This window comes from Microtus oregoni, unplaced genomic scaffold, assembly GCF_018167655.1.
Source record: "Microtus oregoni isolate MIOR12 unplaced genomic scaffold, Mior012 000014F_ref0000157, whole genome shotgun sequence".
Lineage (NCBI taxonomy): Eukaryota > Metazoa > Chordata > Mammalia > Rodentia > Cricetidae > Microtus > Microtus oregoni.
In genome coordinates, this window is record NW_024543073.1 from 15442634 (window position 1) to 15461568 (window position 18935).

Below are 18935 nucleotides of genomic sequence, written 5' to 3' on the forward strand. Positions count from 1 at the left end.
TACATTTAAAGGGGGATATGATATAGGTATGAATAATTTGCATTAGTATAGATTTTGCTTTATTGATAGAGATTTAAGGTCAATTTTGTTATATGTATATGTATTTCTGAGCTTGATTAAGGTATTGTGATTGTGTAATTCATTTAAAATGTAATGTATAATAGGAAATAGAGGTTACTAATGGATAATCATCGATAATAGTAAAGCTTGTAGTCATGCTAGTTAGATTTTCTAGACATATAGAGATATATTTCAGATAGGCATTCTTCATATCTCTCAAAGGCTGCAGAATATGGCATTTAAAATATTTTAATAACTTAGGACTTAAAATTATATTAGTAGTCAGTGAATATGGACATTTTAAAGACTGTTCATATTGGCAAGGTCCTTCTAACCATGTATAAGATTGTGAGTTTTAGCTGAGCAGTGGTAGCAAACGCCTGCAATCCTAGCACGCAGGAGGCAGAGAGAGGCGGATCTGAGTTTAAGGCCAGCCTGGTCTACGGAGTGAGTTTCAGGACAGGCTCCAAAGTTACACAGAGAAACCCTGTCTTGAAAAAAACAAGCTAATAAACAAACAAAAAAGATTGTATGATTGTGTGTTTTATAATACTTTGATCTGCTCTGTATTTAGAATTTTTAGTTTTAATTCTCATTCAGTGGAATATTTTATTGTAAGTAACTTTAGTGTAAAAAATTATATTTATAGAATCATGTGGAAAAAGAGAGATTGAATGTACCTGAAAATTTTGGGACAGAGAATACAGAAAGAGAGAACCTAGGTGCTGAAACTGTGTCTGAGTAAGTACTGGGAAGAAATGACCTTCAGGAGTGGTTGCGATTGTTAGTTTTCTTTTTAATAAAGTTTGAATTGTCAATGAGGATACTTTAAATCTGTTTTCATTATAAATAGTAGCAAGAAATTTTGCTAACACGCGGTGTGTTTGGTGTTAGAGATAGAAATGATGGTACGGGTAGGCCTAGGGTCGTATCTGATTCAAATGTGTGAAGTCTCATTCACTCAGGAGCCTCACATAAACCAGGTGCGGTGTGGCATGTGCTTGTGATGCCAGCGCTGCAGGTGTGGGTGAGGGAATTGGACGTTCAAGATTATCCTCTTCTCAGGTGATTTTGAAGTTCTCCTGTGGGACAGGAGAACCATCTCAAAAGAAAGTAAATAAAAATCTTAGAGCTTTATTTATTTATTTATTTTGAGGCAGGGTGTCTCTGCATAGCTGTCCTGGAACTTACTCTGTAGACCAGGTTGGTCTCTTGAACTTAGAGATCTGCCTTTTGAGTGCTGAGATTAAAGGTATTCACCACCACCATCTGATATAAAATTTTTAAATGAGCATATGAATCTATTGAGTTAGCAGTTTTGTGCGTCCTTCAATTTACTAATATTTTCTAAGAAGTCTTATCAGATAAATAAATGATTAAGATATGTTTGTGAATGGTTGTATTTGTAGGAAGTGATTTCTAAAGGAATATTTATCTTGATATGGGTATAAGACTGGCTAGCTCCAAGTATGGTTGTAAGCAGTAGATTCTGGGCTATTCAATGGGATGCTGTTCTATAAATTGGCACTGATTCCCTGACGTTATATATATTCATTGATGTCCTGAGAGAGAAACAATAGTGTCACATATTGGGTAGATATAGGTTTTTCCATTTTTAAAATGAGATTTTTATTTTATTTTTTTAAAGACATAACTTAGGCAACACTAATGGATATTCCAATGGGAAATGAAGCACAGGATAACATTACTCTTGATTCTTCTGCGTCACCTATTTTTTAGAGGATTCACTTTCTTTCTGTGTCTTTGATAATTATCAAACAACACTGTTTACCAAAGAACGTTTTGCTAAGCTGTTTATCAGGGTCTCACTCAGGGTGTTCATCTGTTTCTTGTAATGGGTTTTTTTTTTATATTTATTTATTTATTTATTTATTTATTTATTATGTATACAATATTCTGTCTGTGTGCCTGCCTGCAGGCTAGAAGAGGGCACCAGATCTCATTACAGATGGTTGTGAGCCACCATGTGGTTGCTGGGAATTGAACTCAGGACCTTTGGAAGAGCAGGCAATGCTCTTAACCACTGAGCCATCTCTCCAGCCCCCTTCTAATGTGTTTTGTAACACTTTAAAAAGTGCTTGGCTGTAGGTTTTTTTCCAATTTTATGCACAGGATTTGACTGGGGATATGTTTTATATTTTATGTGGACTGTCCGGAGAAGGGTGGGGATAGCATATGGTTTTCTTCCATCGGCTGTCACAGGAAGTTCTGCTGTGCAGCTACATTTTTGGAGGGATTTTAGTTAAACATCAGTGATGGGGAAGGCATCTTGCCAGAGGCAGATTTGTCTCTTGGGAGGGTGCTGAGGTGGTATTTTCATGAGGGTCCAGAATTGTCTGTTTGAAAGAGTAGAGTGTAGATGTGTAGTGATTATCTTATAAAATGTTCTTGTGGATACTTGAAAAATGCTTCCTATTTAACATGATTTACTTATTTATATAGCCAAACAACTTTGTGACTTCATTGTAATCATACTGTTATTTCTTTGTAATTATAGTTTGAGTGAAAAGTCTTGTGTACAGGAAGATGGTAAACCAAAGGTCTTAAGACCTGCACGTCTATTGAGGGGCCGAATGCAAAGACCAAGGCCTAACATACAGAAAGCTACAGGAAGAGAAGAGACTCCTACACCACAGGGAAAAATTGGGGCCCATGTAGAGAAGAATGAAGATGAATCCTGTGTTGATAGAGAGCAAAGTGAATCCTGTGTTGTGGTATGTTGATTCTGATAACATTTATTAAGCAAGTATATAAGCCTTTATGTAAACTCTCACCTTTTTTAAAATAACCTTTTGTGTGTTGTTTGTTGCATTTGTGGACAAAATCTCATAGTGAGGAATTTTATTGTTAAATCATTTTAGATATTTGAGCATTGTATATGACTCTTGGTTGCTCTCATCTTAACTCATATTTGGACTTGGTTTTTCCCCTGTGCTTCAGATTGAGCCCAGGTTCTCAAGCATGTTAGGCAATCTCTCTACCCTTGAACACATTCTCAGCCTCCTTTCGGAATGATAGTCGTATATGTGAATTTTAATACTGGCTTAAACAAAATATTGAAAGTACTCCTTTCAAGTATAATTCCCAAAACAGATAATGAAGTGTGTGTGTGTGCGCGCGCATGAATGAGAGAAAGAGATGTAGAAGACCGAACCTAAGGCCTCTTTCATTGCTAAGAAAGCACTCTTGCCTCTGAACTATATCCCTGGCTCATGGAGTTTTAGATTATTTATATAGTTGTTAGAAGAAAGCAGAGTTAGCATGACTTAACATTTGGGTTCTTTCTGCTATAATTTTATATTTTAGATAGAGTCTTCCAACTCTTTAGATAGTGGCTTCCAACTCACTGTGTAACTGAGAATAACCTCGGAACTCTGATCCTCCTGCCTCCACCCACGTGCTAGGATTGTAGGCATGTGCAACCATACCTGTTTTTATGTGGTGCTGTGGATTGAACCTTGCAAGGGCTTTGAGTATGCTAGGTAAGCACTCTTACTACCTGAGCTACATCCTTAGCCCTGTCTGTTGTTATAGTTTTACAGTCTCTAAAGTACTTAAAGAGTAAGAATTTAGAAATCCAAGCTCCATGGAAGCTTCTGACAAATGTGATGGAAACAGACTGAGGTAGCTGAGTCTGAAACATTGCTTTCTGATGGCACAGCAAAGACTAGGGCTTTGAGACGTGGTAAATATGTGACTTATGGAATTTTTAAGATAGTGAAAGGAAAAACACTAAAATGTGGTTTTTGACTGTTATTTTATAATTTTGACTTTTTTTTTTTTACCATTTTATTTATACTCAAATGAGATGGAATATTCTGTAGTTGGATTGTTTTCAAATTCCCTCAAAAAGCCTAGGTTTGTTTGGGAAAGTGATCTTCTGCATTTACCTCCCAAGTCCCAGAACGTGCATCATAATACCTGGTTACAATAGATTTTTCAGTAAAAAAGTTTTAAAGTTTTGTGTTTTGTTGTGAAATCTAAAATACTACAAACTTTGTTATTAAGATTCCTGAACAAATGGAAAATGAGTCACTTAAAAACCTCCAGTGTGAAGATGTCACATCACAGCCTGAAGAGAAGGATGCTTCAGCAAATGTGCGCTCTGATGAGCCCAGGCTTCTTAATGAATGTCCAAGGTGAGCATCGTTTATCCAGTTATATAGTTTTCAAGTTTTTAATAAGATTCAGATTAGTTATATTTATTTATTCTGTGTTATAAGACAGAAATGGGGCACGCATGCCATGGAGGTCGGTTCTCTCCTTCCACTGTGCCTTCCTGACCTGGGAATGGAACTCTGGTCATAAGGCTTAGAAGGAAGCATTTACCTCCTGAGCCACTGACCCACAGAAACAAACTAAATGGCCTCTCTGTCTGTGTGTCATCTATTATGGCTAACAATGTATAAGGTGTTAGAAGGCTCAGCTGTTCACATTGCTTACTGGTTTTACAGATGGGCCAGGCTCGGTTCCCAGCACCATACCACCTAGCTCACAACTGACTGCAATTGCAGCTCTAAGGCATCTGATACACTCTGGCCTCTGATGCTTGTGGTATGTGGTATATATAAACACACATACACATAAATTAAAAAATAGGTCTTAAAAAACAAAACAAAAATGTAAAGGGTTGACGAGATGACTCGCTGGGTAAAGAGGCACTTTTTCTCGTCTGACGACCTGCATTTGATCCCCCACGTGTGGAACCAACTTCCACAAGTCGTCCTCTGACCTCCATATGCATGTGCCCCACCCTCACATTAAAAAGGGGAGCCGTCATTACTATAGCTTTATTTAAAACTGTTTAGGAATTGCTCTTTTCAAGGAAGTTTATGTCTTAGCTTTCATGTTAGTTCCTAAGTTATAGGTGATTTGAAGAAAACTATAAACTAAGATCTGAGTTAATAGGAGCAGTTTTTTCACTTAGCAAGCGTATTCGCTGGGTGATGGTGGTGTACGCCTTTAATCCCTGCACAGGCAGGCAGATCTCAGTAAGTTCGAGGCCAGCCTGGCCTACAAGAGCTAGTGCCAGGACAGGCTCCAAAGCTACACAGAGAAACCCTGTCTTGAAAAAGCAAAAACAACAACAACAACAACAAACCCACAAGCATATTCATTAGATGTCTACATCCAAATAGAAATGCTACTTTTTGGTAATGTTTGATTTTCTAAAATTAGGTCAATTATATGTAGAACCCATCCTCTTCATAGCCAAAGTTCCTGTTTATTATTTTTACTAAACCAGACTGATGGAATTATTAGGATGCTTATAGCTTGGTAATGTTTGAAGCCTGTAGATGCAGAGATAGCAGCCTAGATTTCCTGTATCTGTTCTCTTAACATTCGCACTTAAAGGCTGGCTGAGATCTATTTACAGACCTATTTTATAACATCTAGCTTGAAAGACGGGGTTTCTGTCACTTGAAATATTCCTTTATTTCTTGCTTCATCTATTATTGCTTTTCTTTCTAGTATCCCTTCAGCTGTTTACTACTAATGTGTCCTATAGAACTACCTTTGTAATTGCACATCTCTGATAATAGATTTTATTTGTAACTATCTGGCAGATTGGTTATATTTATTTATCTAGGTTTAAATGAGACTCCTTTAATTATGGTATCTTAGAAGAAAATTAAGTTTTTTGAGTGTTTTAGAACCCTGATTAATTTTTAAAATTCATTTAGTTTGAAAGAGAATTCCATGTAGCTTAGGGTGACTGAACTCACCATGTAGATGAGGATGACCTTGAACTTTTCTTTTTTCTTTTTTTTTTTTTTGACCAGAAATACTCTTACTAATTTGAACTTGAAATTTTGTATTTCACATAAAAACAAAAACAATTGTTTTGGGGTTTTAAAAATTACATATTTTAATTACATAAGATTAATTAAAGATATAATCACTCAGATGTCATTTTGAGTGTATTGGATATTAATTGCACATTTTTTCTCTTTTTTATTCTTTGTGTCTCTCACTTCTCATTCATTTTTCTGTCCTTTCATATCCACCCTCTGCCCTTGGGACTTCCTCCCCAAAATAAAATAAAATAAAATAAAATTTAAGAGACAAGAAAAGACAAGAAAGAGAAAAAAAGGGAAAAAAAATCAGTGTTTTCATGGAAGCTGTGGTGTGACACAGTGAGTCATGCAGTAAACCCTATTATCCATGTATCTTTACTTGCAAATGTTAATTGCAAAGAATCAATGGTCTGGTTCGGGCCTCTGGTTTCTGATTCAGTATTGATGCTGGGTCTTTACTGGGGCTTTTCTTAGTTATCCTGATGTTGCCCTGTGTTATGGAAATCCTGCACCCTGGGGGTCTGCAGGTCTTTTCACATGCTGTAGCAAATCACAGATGGGGTGAATGTTGGGGTGGGCCAACACATGACCCTTGCTCGGGCCTGGGCAGTTGCATGGTTGGTTAGCTTGCCAGCTTTCTCTTGTCCTCACCACCAGGGTGAGCTTTCTGGCAGTTGTCCTGGCAAGTTCACCCTTTGCAGTGATGAGCAAGGGGTGGGGCCAGTTTTCCTATTTTCATGTCCTCAGGGTTAGATCTCCTTCAGTTATACCTTGAGGGTCAGTTTTTACTGTGTTGCTTAGGCATGCAGTAGGGGCCACTATCCCAAATGCTGTGGATGATGAGGGGCAGGGGCCACTCAACTCTCCTGCTTTTATGACCTCAGGGCAAGCTTTCCTACCTGCCTCAGGCATTGATGGTCTGGGGTTGGGAGTCAGGGGAAGGCATCTCTCTTTTCTGCCCATGTGCTCACAACATTGGGGCTGGCTCACCCACACCTCTGCCAATAGGATTGACTCATTTTGCCACCCTGGCGTGGTATAGAACCTGCTCTCCCTTCTGTTGCAGTAGGTGGGGGTTGGGGAAGGAACAGCTTTCCTTAGCTCACACTGCCCCACATCTTTGGGGCTGACTCACCCACTCCTCCGCCAATGGGGTTGGCTCTATTGTGCTGTCCACTCAAGGTGCAGGGCCTGCTCTCCCAAGTACTGCAACTGGTGGCAGGCGGGGACAGCTCTCCTGAAACTTTTTCCTAATCCTCTTGCCATCACCTCCCATGCAATTGGATTATAGATACATACCATCAAGCCTACTTTTTGGATATTTGTAACTAATATCCAGTCTGACTTTAGCAACTTCCCTCTGTAAAGGCAGTGTCTTTACTGTAGATTTACTTGTGATATTTCTGGCCTTTAAATATCCAGGAGCCTTGGAAATAAATAATTCCGAGTTTCTGTGTTTTCTTTAATTTTGACCAGTGTATGGATAATAGACAGGGTTTCTCTGTGTAGCTTTGGAGCCTGTTCTGGAACTAGCTCTTGTAGACCAGGCTGGCCTTGAACTCAGAGATCCTCCTGCTGTGCCTCCTGAGTGCTAGGATTAAAGGCCCGAGCCACTTTAGTGTTTCTATAGGGGTTCCTTAACTGTCATCTGTTCAGCTGGTAGTCTGGATTAGAATTTGTCTTTCTCTCTCTCTTTTAGTATTCAAGAGGACAGTAAAGCAAATAAACTGAAGCAAGCTCCAGTTCTAAGGACGCGATTTCAGAAACCAAAACCCAATACAGGAAGAAAAAGAATGACCTCCAAGGAAGGGGTGTCAGAAGAGGTTCCTATTTCTGGAGAAATAACAACTTTGGAAGAAACTGCAAAACCAGACTCTTCGCCAAGGAAGAAGATGCCAATTGTGACTATTACTGTTACTCCTGCCACTAATGAATTGGAATCCGATTTAAAAGACACTGGAAAAAATGACACATCTTCTAACATGAAGATGTCAGAAATGACAGAAGTCACTATGGAAATGGAGATAGGTTTGGAAACAATAGAGAGAGAGTTTTCCCCAAGGGAGACGGGAACAGAAATGATTGACATCCCTATGGAAACAGAGATAGGTTTGAAAGCATCTTTAAATGAGATTTCTCCTATGGAGAACATGTCAGAGTTGATTGATACCACAGAGGAAATTTATACAAATTTGGAAGAAACTGGAAGAAGAGAAACATTTTCACAAGAAAATGGCCCCAAGGAGGTTAGTCCAATTAGTGAAATGGAGACAGACTTGCAAGAAACTGGAAAAGATTTACCCACAAGAGACAGGACAACAGATATGATTGATAGCACTGAAAAAGGGGAGGCATATTCAGAAGACACTGAAAGACGAGAAATATCTGTGCCAGTAGAGGAGAAAGAGGAGCCCAAAACCATGGGTGAAATGGAAACACATCTGGAAGAGTTCGGAGAAAAGGCAGTGGGATCCCCAGCAGAGCAGCTGGCTAGTGAGCTGGATGTGTGCAGTAGCACACATGAAGAAGAAGCGGGGGTGGAGTCGAGTGCTGTGGAAGAAAAGAAGCTTGACCTGAAGGGAACTGGAGAAAGAGACATTTCCACGATGGTCATGGCATCAACAGAGATGACTGCCACTGAGGAGAGAAGTGGAGATCTGAAGGAAACAGGAGAGACTTCCATCTCTTGGGAGAGAGGACCTGGAGAGATCCGTGTTGGGAAGCACATGGTGGCAGACTTAGAAGAAACAGAAAAAGTAGATATTTCTCTAAGAGAGCATGAACCAGAGGAACATAGCTCAAGGCAGCTCGTGGCAGATGTGATTCAGAGCAGCAGTAATGACAGCAGCCCCCAGGTTTCAGTGGATAGAAAAGTATGTATTTCTCTGTCTTAAAATGATTTAAAAACATTTCTCAGCAAGGTTACTAAAATAATTTATCATTATTACCCTTAAGTCCCAAAATACTTAAAATTGCAAATAAAAATCTAAAATCTTTTCCAGTCCTAAATTTTTTCATTTCAGATTATTGAAGAACTTGTGTATTCACTTAAAAATTTAAAAAGACTATTTTTTCTAATTGTGGGAAAATTACTAATCATAATAACAGTTTGAAGTTACTCGTTTAGATAGCAATATATTTAGGAAATTGGACTAAATTTGTGCCAACCTGAGTATAAACATAGGCTGAAATTATTTCCTTTGGTCATAAACACCTATATATGTTTTTATTCTCCCTGACATCAAACTGCCCCCTCTTTTAAATCTTTTGGTGAAAGTTTCCTTTCGTGCAAAGTTCATACTCATAATAGCATTTGTGAGGATTCTTCTCTTTGTGTGTGTGTATAATGATATTTGTGGTTAGGAATAGTCTTAATATACAATATGAAGGGAAGGCATTCTGAATTTTAAGTTTTAATATTTCTGACTTTTATATTTAACAGTTAAAAACTTCTATATTTTTAAATCACTTTTAGAAATAAACTTGTTTAAAATGTATAAAATACTTAGAGAATTTCTGTTTATGATGATGTATTGTGATAACTTTCTCTAGAATATTAGCAGTAAAATATCAGTGATGCCTACATTTGAGGAACAAAACGAAAACTCTGACATGGAAGTATCAAGTCCCTTAAGTCATGTGAAGTCTTCCCAGAATTCTGCAGACCATGAAACAGTTGCAGCAATACAGCCTGCAGATGTCCTGGAGCAGTTTTCCGGTACTAGCCTAAGGTACAAGTGTTTGGTCTGTGTGCCTTCACAGAAAAAGAATATAAAGTTACATTCGCAGATTATTCTAAAACAAGTGAACTTTCAAGCCATGACATAAATTGGATAGTGTTACAAATTTTGAGATAGCTTATGCAAGATTGGGAGAGAGGATTAAGGCCACTCTGATAGCTATTGGTGAGATTTATTACCAAATTTCATGTAACACATAAGTCAACATGGGTTTGACCAGTATTTTCTTTATGCAAAAAAATGATAGGTTTATACCTGGATTGTACAACTTAATGTTTTTCAGAATTTAATGGATAGTTCCATTTTTTTTTCTTAAAAAATAGAATCAGACAGATATAGATAGGATGGTACATGCCTGCCAATCCTCACACTTGTGAGGTAGAGGCTGGAGGAAAATTGAAGGCCATCATGGCCTAATAGAGCAGGTTCCAAGCCAGTCTAGGTTACACAGAAAAACCCTGTCTAAGAACAAGTAAAAGCTTACTGCCACTCTCTAAGATTGTCCTAGGTTCACTCGCTTCCACATTTCTTCTAGTCAAGTCTGGTAATCCTTCTTCCAAAAGCAGATCTCTTCCTCAAGAACAGAAGCCACTCGAAGTTAAACCAGCTCCTTTTCTGAGAAGTCGATTAAAAAAACCAAAACCAAACTTGTCAAGAGCAGCCTTAAAGAGAGCAACCCCAGAAGCAGAGTATCGTGTACCTGGGAAGAAGTCAGAAGCAGACACAGTGGAGACAGTCGCGTTACAGCAGGACAGTGAGCAGTCCGATTCTCTCTCTTCTCAGCATGTGAGTGATGATTCAGGAGAGGGTTTCTGTTGTTGTTACTGTGCTTATTAAATTATTTCAAGTTCATATAATGAATAATGTGTATAGTATTGTTCTAGGCTTAGTGTGCCTCATTAGTCCGTATAGTTTATGTTAAAATATTTGATGTTTGGTAGGCAAGTATGAGCAAATGTGTATCTTGGAAGCATCTAAGACATTTTAGGTTCTACTTGGTATTCTGGTGAGGTCACATTAGCCGAATGGCGTATCAGATTCCTCAGGAAAAATGGAGTAATAGTGTCTTACTTTATTGTTACTAAGATAAATAAGAAAAATGCTAGATATGAGTTGAAGTGGATTTTATTTCCTTCATTAACTTGGTCGTAACAGATTAAGATTGTGTGTCAAAAACTCTAAAATGGAATGTCAACATTCAACTTGGTTTTTAGTTTTTGCTTTGTCCTTGTAGTCTTGGGTATTAACCTTAGGACCTCACAGATGTTGGGAAGCTTTCTTTCATTGAGTTGTATTCTCAGCCTTCTTCACTTTTAAGATAGGTACTCATTAAGTTTGCCCAGGTTGGCCTTGAACTCACACTATAATTTAGGCAAACCTTGAACTTGTCTTCCTGTTTCCCAAGTAACTGGAATTACAGGTCTGCATACCAGGCCTCACTAAATTGAATGCATTTTAAAGTACTTTTTAGAATTAAAGTTCATATTTTATACTTTAGAATAATTTTTTTGTATATTTGTACTTTCTCTAACTTTGTGAAAGTTAAACTGCTTTTCTTATTTTATGTGTGTGAGTGTTTAGCTTCAATGTATGTCTGTGCGTGCCATGAATACAGTACCCACAGAGCCCAGAAGAGGGCTTCAGGTGCCCTGAGATTAGTTACAGATGGCTGTGAGCTACCGTGTAGGTGTTGGGAATAGAACCTAGGTCTCCTGGAAAAGCAGCCAGTGCACTTAACAGCTGGGGTATTTCTCCAGTCTCATAGAAAAACTACTTTTATTTATTATTTTTCATTATGAAATCCATAATTTTGAAAATTATATCTATATTCTAAAACACATGTAGATGTGTAAGTGTTATATGCCTAAATGCCATCATCCTTTAGTATCTGATATTTCCACTTAACATAATATTTTAAACATCTATTGGGTTCAGTACAAAGAAAAACATTTTTTTAAAGATTTATTTATTATGTATATTGTTCTGTCTGCATGGTATGCCTATATGCCAGAAGAGGGCGCCAGATCTCATTGCAGATGGTTGTGAGCCACCATGTGGTTGTTGGGAATTGAACTCAAAACGTGTGGAAGAGCAGGCAGTGCTCTTAACTGCTGAGCCATCTCTCCAGCCCAAAGAAAAACATTTTAAATGTGGTTTTATACTAGAATATGTAAGGCTAAGCTTATGTGTGTTATAGTCTGTATGTTATAGTCCTAGCTATTTAAGAGGCTAAAACTGGAGAGCTGCAGTCAAGATTAGCTCAGAAATAGGCAGCAGAATGAGACCCTATCTCTTCATTGTATGAAAATTCAGGTGTCAGGTGCTGGGAGGGAGGTGGATAGTTCCAGGACAGCCAAAACTATACAGTGAGACTCTTAAAAAGAAAAAGGAAGGAAGGAAGGAAGGGAGGAAGAAAAAAAGAAAAAAAGAAAGAAAGAAAGAAAGAAAGAAATTCAAGTTTAGTTCTTTGGTAGGGTATTTGCCTTGCATGCATGAGGACCTGATTTCAGTGCCAACAATGTCTTCCAAAAAATATGAAATTTAAATTGAATATCCTATTAAAATTAATCTTTTTTCCAGTGTTTTATTCATCCTTTATGTGTTGAGGATCTCCCTGAAAGCCTGTTGTTGTTTATGTACATTATGTGCTTGTTTACAGTTGCAGGAGATGAGTTTCTGCAAGTAGACGTGCTAGGAAGCGCACCTGTCCCTCGTCTACAGGAATGGGTCAGTTCATTCTTGTACTAATAACCTGTGAATTTTTCTTCTTTCTAAACTTTTAGGAGGTGCCTTTTCTAATGACATCAAGAGAAAATGATAACCCGCGTCAGGAGGAGGTGGATGCTGTGATACTGCCGAGCATGCAGACTGGGAAGGACTCTTCCACACCTGATTCATGTGAACCCAAAGAGGATTCTCAGTCAATACAAAAGCAGGAAAATGGCTTAGTTGTTCCTGTTGGGTAAACAGTGATATTTCCTTAAAAATCTAAAACAATAGAGGCTTTTCTTTGAAACATTTTTCTATTTTTTTTTAAAGTGCTTTGGAGAATAATGGGTCTAATTCATAAGGCAAACCCACCTAAAATTGAAAATTAGATGGAATTGAACATCTTTTAGTGATTTATTTATTGTTGACTGCTTAAGATTTATGTAAGGTAACATACTAAAAATATATATGTATATGTGGTATAAGTCCTTGTCTTTTAAAAAATTGGCAAAATATATACATAAGATAAAATTTTTCATTTTTAGTTGTACAAAACTAGTGACATAAGACATTGTCTCATTGTTTTGTAGGCAACACCATCCATCCTCAGAACACTTTCCTTTTCATAAACTACTAATGAAACTTCGTGTTTACTAAGTAGCAACCTCCACTTCCCACTTTCCCCCTTTTCTTCTGTTCTTGGCACCTACCATTCTATCATCTGACTTTTATACATTATTTTGGGCACATCATGTCCTCCTTCCATTTGGATACATCCCCAAACCTGAAATAACGTTTTTCTTTTTCCTATGACTCCCCGAACTTTTATAACATATTTTTGTAATGAGAAGATACTTTCCTAGAGTGATTTGAAAAAAATATTTCCATGAGAGTTTAGTGGAGGAAATTCATGTTCTTACAGTTATTGACTTTTTATAATCAACCTCTCCTTCCTCCTTGTCCTTTTTTTTCTAGGACTCAGAAGATGAACATGGTCACACAGGAAACAAAGCAAAGTGTTGGCCATACTCTCCCAGTGAGAGGTCGACTTCAAAGACCAAGACCAAACGTACAAAAGGCCAGACAGAGGCAAATAACAGAAAAAGGTGAAGCTGAAGGTGTAGCTAAGAATGAAGGATCAGAGCTGCAGAAAGATGAAGCGAAAAAAGTCCTGACAGTGGTGAGAGGCTGGATCCTTAGCACATACTAAGACAACAAATGACAGCTCAACCCGCCTTGTCTTCACCTTCTGGTTGAAGGCAGCTCTTCGCTAGTGAAGAGTTTTGTAACTTTCCCATAGTACCACAGTAACGAATTTCTTTAGCAAGAAACAGATAGCTGGGCAGTGGTGGCGCACGCCTTTAATCCCAGCACTCGGGAGGCAGAGACAGGTGGATCTTTGTGAGTTCGAGGCCAGCCTGGTCTACAAGAGTTAGTTCCAGGACAGGCTCCGTATCTACAGAGAAACCCTGTCTTGAAAAACCAAAAAAAAAAAAAAAAAAGAAACATATATCATTTATGAATGACAGTTTAACCTTTTTAAGAACCTTTCTTACTTACCCTTTTTGTGTCTCATTATTTAGCTGAGACTAGCCTTTATCCTCTGGTCTCATCCGAGTGTTGTAATTACAGAATGTACCACCATTCTATTGTGTTTAGCCAATTTCTTGGTTTTTCTTTTGCATTCAGTGTGTGGCTGAGGTTGGCCTTGAATTTCTGATTCAATTGCCTTTGCCTCTCAAATGCTGTAATTATAGAAGTGTGTTAGCTCTATTAGTTTCTTTTTTAACATTTACTTAATTTATTTGTGTTGTATGTGTGGGGTATGTGCATGTATGTACATGTGTATGTACACATATCAGAGCACAAGTGCATGATCAGAGGGCAACTTGTGGGAGTCCGTCCTCTTTTCCCATGTGAGTTCTGAGCACTGGAGTCAGGTTGTCATGCTGGTGCTTTGATTCTCTGAGCCATTTTGCTGGCCCTTATAATCAACTTTTTTCAAGATAGGGTTTCTCTGTAGCTTTGGAACCTGTCCTGGAACTCACTTTGTAGACCAGGCTGGCCATAAACTCACAGAGATCCTCTTGTCTTTATCTCCTGAGTGCTGGAATTAAAGGTGTGGGTCACTATCTCCCGGTTCTTTATCAACCAACATCTTGAGTCTTTTGGTACTAGAAAAAAATATCTAAGTAGTGTAATGTCCCAAAATGTTAATCGCAAGTAGTCTTTGCTTTTGTGTTCTTTTCTCTGGGTATTAAGATAAAACCTAGATTAAAAGTCATGGTGATCCCCACTTCGACAAAAATACTTAAAAAAAAAATAGTTAAACTTTGGTGCTGGGGATCAAACCCAGAGCTTTGTGCATGCTGAGCATGCAGTGTGCAGCTGAACAGTGATCAGTGCCAATTAATTTACGTTCTCTATTTTATAACCAATGGCTCTTAGATTGGTGTGCACAGGTGTGGTAAATGTACATATTTATTTGTATGTGCACATGTGTATGTAGGTATATAGGGTGTTTTGCTTTATTTTTTCAGACAGGGTCCTTCCCTAAACTTGGAGTTCATTGTAAGCTAGTGAGTGGGGGGTGGGAGTGTACATCTTTAATCCCCAGCACTTGGGAGGCAGAGGCAGGCAGATAGAGATCTAATTTCGAGGCCAGCTTGATATACAGACTTGAGTTCCTGGACAGTGAGGGCTGTTACACAGAGAAACCCTGTCCTGAAAAACATAAAAAATATCAGTCCATCACATTAGCCAGTTTTGTCTTTGCAGGCTAACACTCACATTGAAGGTGAAGTTGAAGCTATGTCCCTTGGAGTTTCAGGGTACACAGTGAATGAAAGTCACAGACATGTGGTTCCTGTAGATGAACAAAAAAGGTGAGTTTGCTTTTCATGAGAAAAGCATAAACCCCGTCAAAGACAGTTTCTCATTATTACACAATTGGTTTTATGTAACAGTATTCTGATTGTTTTTTAAATATGTGTTTCATGGTGCTATTGGTTGAACCCAGTGCTTTTTACATGCCAGACAAGTGTTCTAGTATTGAGCTGTGGTTCACAACCCTTTTTAATTTTTTCTGAGACAGAATTTTGCTAAGTTGCCCAGGCTGGCTTTAAACTTGCTTATAGGCTAGAGATAGGCCATGATTTTGTGATTCTTCTGTTTCAGCCTTAGTAGTTGGGATGAAGCTTGTGCCAGCAGGCCCGTTTAAATAAGATTTTAAATTACCTCATTCTTGGCCCTGGCACATGCCCTTCAACTCAGGATTTGGGAGGCAGAGACAGGAGGCTCTCTGACTTCAAAGCTTTCAGGACTATGTAGAGAAACTCTGCCTCAACAAAACAAAACACACACACACACAAATTCTTACTCCTATTTTTATGCCCATAATTTTGGTGCCTCCTTTGAACTTAGTAATATTTTTTCTTGAGTATCTTTTAAATTTATTTATGGTTTTGTGGTAGGGGACACACACTCCTATGGGTTTCTGATCAGACACCAGCTTTCAGGAGTTGGTTCTTCCTTCACCATATAGGCTCTGGGGATCGAGCTTGGTTTGTCAGGTTTAGTGGTGAGTAGCTTTACCCACTGAGCAACCTTGCCATCCCCTATACTTAAGTATGTTTTTAGAGTCCCTTGTGATGACATTTTTCCTTGGAGATTGAATCTATTGACTCTACTACTAGCCATACCCTCAGCCCCATGTGATAGCTTTTAATTAAATTGTTTTCTCCAGACACTCCAGATCCTGAAATGTATAAACCAGCATCATAATCATGTTAGAACTTGCTATTTTCCCAGCAGAATGCTTAGTAGGATTGGTTCCTCTTTTCTGTGTATTTTGAGGATTGGTTTCTAATAGATAAGAACCAATATGTGTATGTACTTATATGTATGTACACACACACATACACACACACACACACATAATTGTTTGCTTTGTATCTGTGCATTGAGGATTGAAACCAGTGTCTTGCAGTGCTAGCAAGTTATCTGCCACAAAGCTACATCCCTATGCCTATATCAGTATTTTCAGCATCCTAATTTAGCTCATATCCATTACTGAGATACTTCCAGAAGTTCTTAGGTAGCTATTCCATCTATCTTAGTAGCTTTGCCTTTCTTTGAATGTTTAAACCTTGTTTTTTTGTCTGAAATGGATTATGTTAAGAACCTTAAGATATTTACTGTTAATAAGACCTTTCCATGACCTTTAAGGAATGTAGTAAGATAAACTTGCTGTCAAGCAAGACCATTGTGTGTGTACTGATGTGTTGTAGCTCAGTTGACGCTTTTGTTTAAAATGTTGTTATAAAATCTCTGTTCAGCTACTGTGACAAGTTTGGAGTGCCTTATTCTTCTCTGAAAATTACTAAAGTATGACATCAACGAATTCTAGAGCTAGTGAGTGAAAGTAGAGAAAGATTAATACTATGAACTGTTCCACAGGTATGCAGAAAATGGATAATATAAAGCTTTTGTATTTTTTGTTTCACATGTAAAATGCAATGTTTCATTTTTACATGCTTGGTTTTATTTCCAGTTTATATATAATCCTTTGAACTTAGAATCTGCTTGAATCCAGAATTGTTTAATGTTGCATTGATGAAGAGTTCTGGTCTTCACCATAACTTGTGCTTTATTTTAGGCATGAAAATGAACCTCATGTCCCTAGTCCAGCACAGTTGTTAAGAAGACGATTCCAAAAGGCTAAACCAAATTTAGGAGGAGCACACCTTAGAAAAGAGCAACCAGTTGTAGAAAAAGGCACAACAGACCAGAGCACAGACCCAAAACCAGAAGACCATGAGCCGCAGAAAGGAGACTTGGACATCCAGCTTCCTCTAAAAGTGAGAGAGAAAAAATAGTATTGTTAGTCAGTCTGTCGTGTTAGTGTTATGAGGGAGAGCCATGGGGAAAGTTTTTGCTTTTTGAAAAGCCAGCTTGTACACATTTGAAAATTGATCACCTATGACTTTTTAAGTTTAGAGGTCTAGGCCAGACTGCTAAAACTTATTAATAAAGATTGTTTTTATGATAATTTTATGTTTTGTTTTTCTTTAAGGAAAAGACAGAGATTTTAACGCCTCTGGAGGTTTCAGCAGGAAAAGATTGTATCGTTCCTGAAGCGTCAGTTTCTCCCACTAATGATGCTCAGCTGACAGCTGTACCATCAGGAGGTGCAAGGGACGAGATTGTGGAGGACCATCCTACATCATCTTTGGGGCTTGAAGAGCAGGGTCTCAGTAAACAAATTAGGTAATATTTTATTTTGAAGACTCAGAATAGGAGATAAAAAGCACTTTTTTGTTAAGTTCCACCTTAATGTAGTATTCTTTATTTACAAGCCTGTTTTATTTTTATTTGTAACAACGTATATTCTTTTACCTGCCAAATGATATTGTGCATTACATCAGTAATTAGAGTGCTATTGAGTTTGGCTGTGAACAGTAGTGAAGGGCACTTCCATAATTTTCCACAAAGTGGGAAGGAAACTAAGTTCTTGAAAAAGAACCTTATTTTTCTAATCTGTTTACGCAGTAAAGATAAACAAGTCCCACTGTTTGGTTTCATATTCATTATTGATTGGTTCCATGTATATTGTCTTTTAATTATTTCCAATTTTGTGTCTATCTCAATAACCATATCATGGCTATAGGGCCAGTATTAAAAACTTACTATGCAGCCTTTATAGATATACAACTAAGAGTTCACTCCAAATAAGATACTAAGTAGTAGTTAATTCCTTTCTTATTTTCATGACATATGTTTTTCAAAGAATAGGTGGAGTTAAGAATAGCTCATGAGCACATTTGTGTAGGACTTTTGAGGCTTAGGTTCAATTCTAGCATCATAAAAGGAGATTTATCTATCATCATCATCATCATCATCATCACCAGTGCTGGAAGTTGAACTTAGGGCTTCACATGTTGGGCAAGCACCCTGCCACTGAGTTGTCTTCTTAGGCCAAGATCTTTATTTTAAAAGTTGGAACTGAGATTTTACTGTTAACAGTTTGGCTTTCATTGAGATAATCCTGGCACATACATGACTATGTTATTTTGGTTCAACATCCAGCAGTCCACAACCATTGAAAGAATCAAATTGCTCCAAAACTGCTGCGCATCGAAGAACACCTCTCTCTTCTGCCTCCGAGTGTGAGACAGATCACAGTGGGAAAAGAGCACATAGAAAGATGAAATCAAATGTGACCAAAGGGCGAGGACCCAAACGAATCCGAGGTAAGACTGCTAAGAAGGAACCTAGAGCTTCCAAGTCCATGTTGGTGACTCTTCGGGCTTCTCAGAAAGAGGATGAAGAGGATGCTGAGGATTTTGATTCTGACTTTGAGGAGGAAACCTATCATCTTGCCCCAGAAGAATTAAACAAAGCACCAGTGTTTGTACCTGTTGGTCTCAGATCCCCTGAACCAGTGTCTGCTCAGATCGAAGAAACAATGGAAGAGGTAGTTTGTGTTTCGTTTTTTCAGTTTTCCCCACTTTCATCCCCTTTAATGAATGATTATTTCTTTTCTTAGTAATTGTGGTCTGAAAAGTCCTTTCTCTAAATGTCTACTGTCAAAAGTAGTTTATTTGGG

General features: G+C 38.0%; 1 protein-coding gene across 2 annotated transcripts in view; it reads left to right on the top strand.

Annotated features, from left to right (window-relative positions):
• Nucleotides 1-18935, top strand: part of Bdp1 (B double prime 1, subunit of RNA polymerase III transcription initiation factor IIIB) — a 93264-nt gene that overhangs the window by 36214 nt on the left and 38115 nt on the right. Inside the window, exons 14-25 of one of the 2 annotated variants that reach the window (XM_041663344.1) lie at nucleotides 710-801; nucleotides 2579-2795; nucleotides 4090-4220; nucleotides 7579-8752; nucleotides 9432-9610; nucleotides 10183-10405; nucleotides 12403-12581; nucleotides 13304-13508; nucleotides 15107-15213; nucleotides 16986-17187; nucleotides 17403-17596; nucleotides 18416-18803. In XM_041663344.1, coding sequence (XP_041519278.1) covers nucleotides 710-801; nucleotides 2579-2795; nucleotides 4090-4220; nucleotides 7579-8752; nucleotides 9432-9610; nucleotides 10183-10405; nucleotides 12403-12581; nucleotides 13304-13508; nucleotides 15107-15213; nucleotides 16986-17187; nucleotides 17403-17596; nucleotides 18416-18803 — 3291 coding nt within the window. The remainder of the gene's footprint in view (nucleotides 1-709; nucleotides 802-2578; nucleotides 2796-4089; nucleotides 4221-7578; nucleotides 8753-9431; nucleotides 9611-10182; nucleotides 10406-12402; nucleotides 12582-13303; nucleotides 13509-15106; nucleotides 15214-16985; nucleotides 17188-17402; nucleotides 17597-18415; nucleotides 18804-18935) is intronic. The other variant, XM_041663345.1, reaches the window with a different exon arrangement.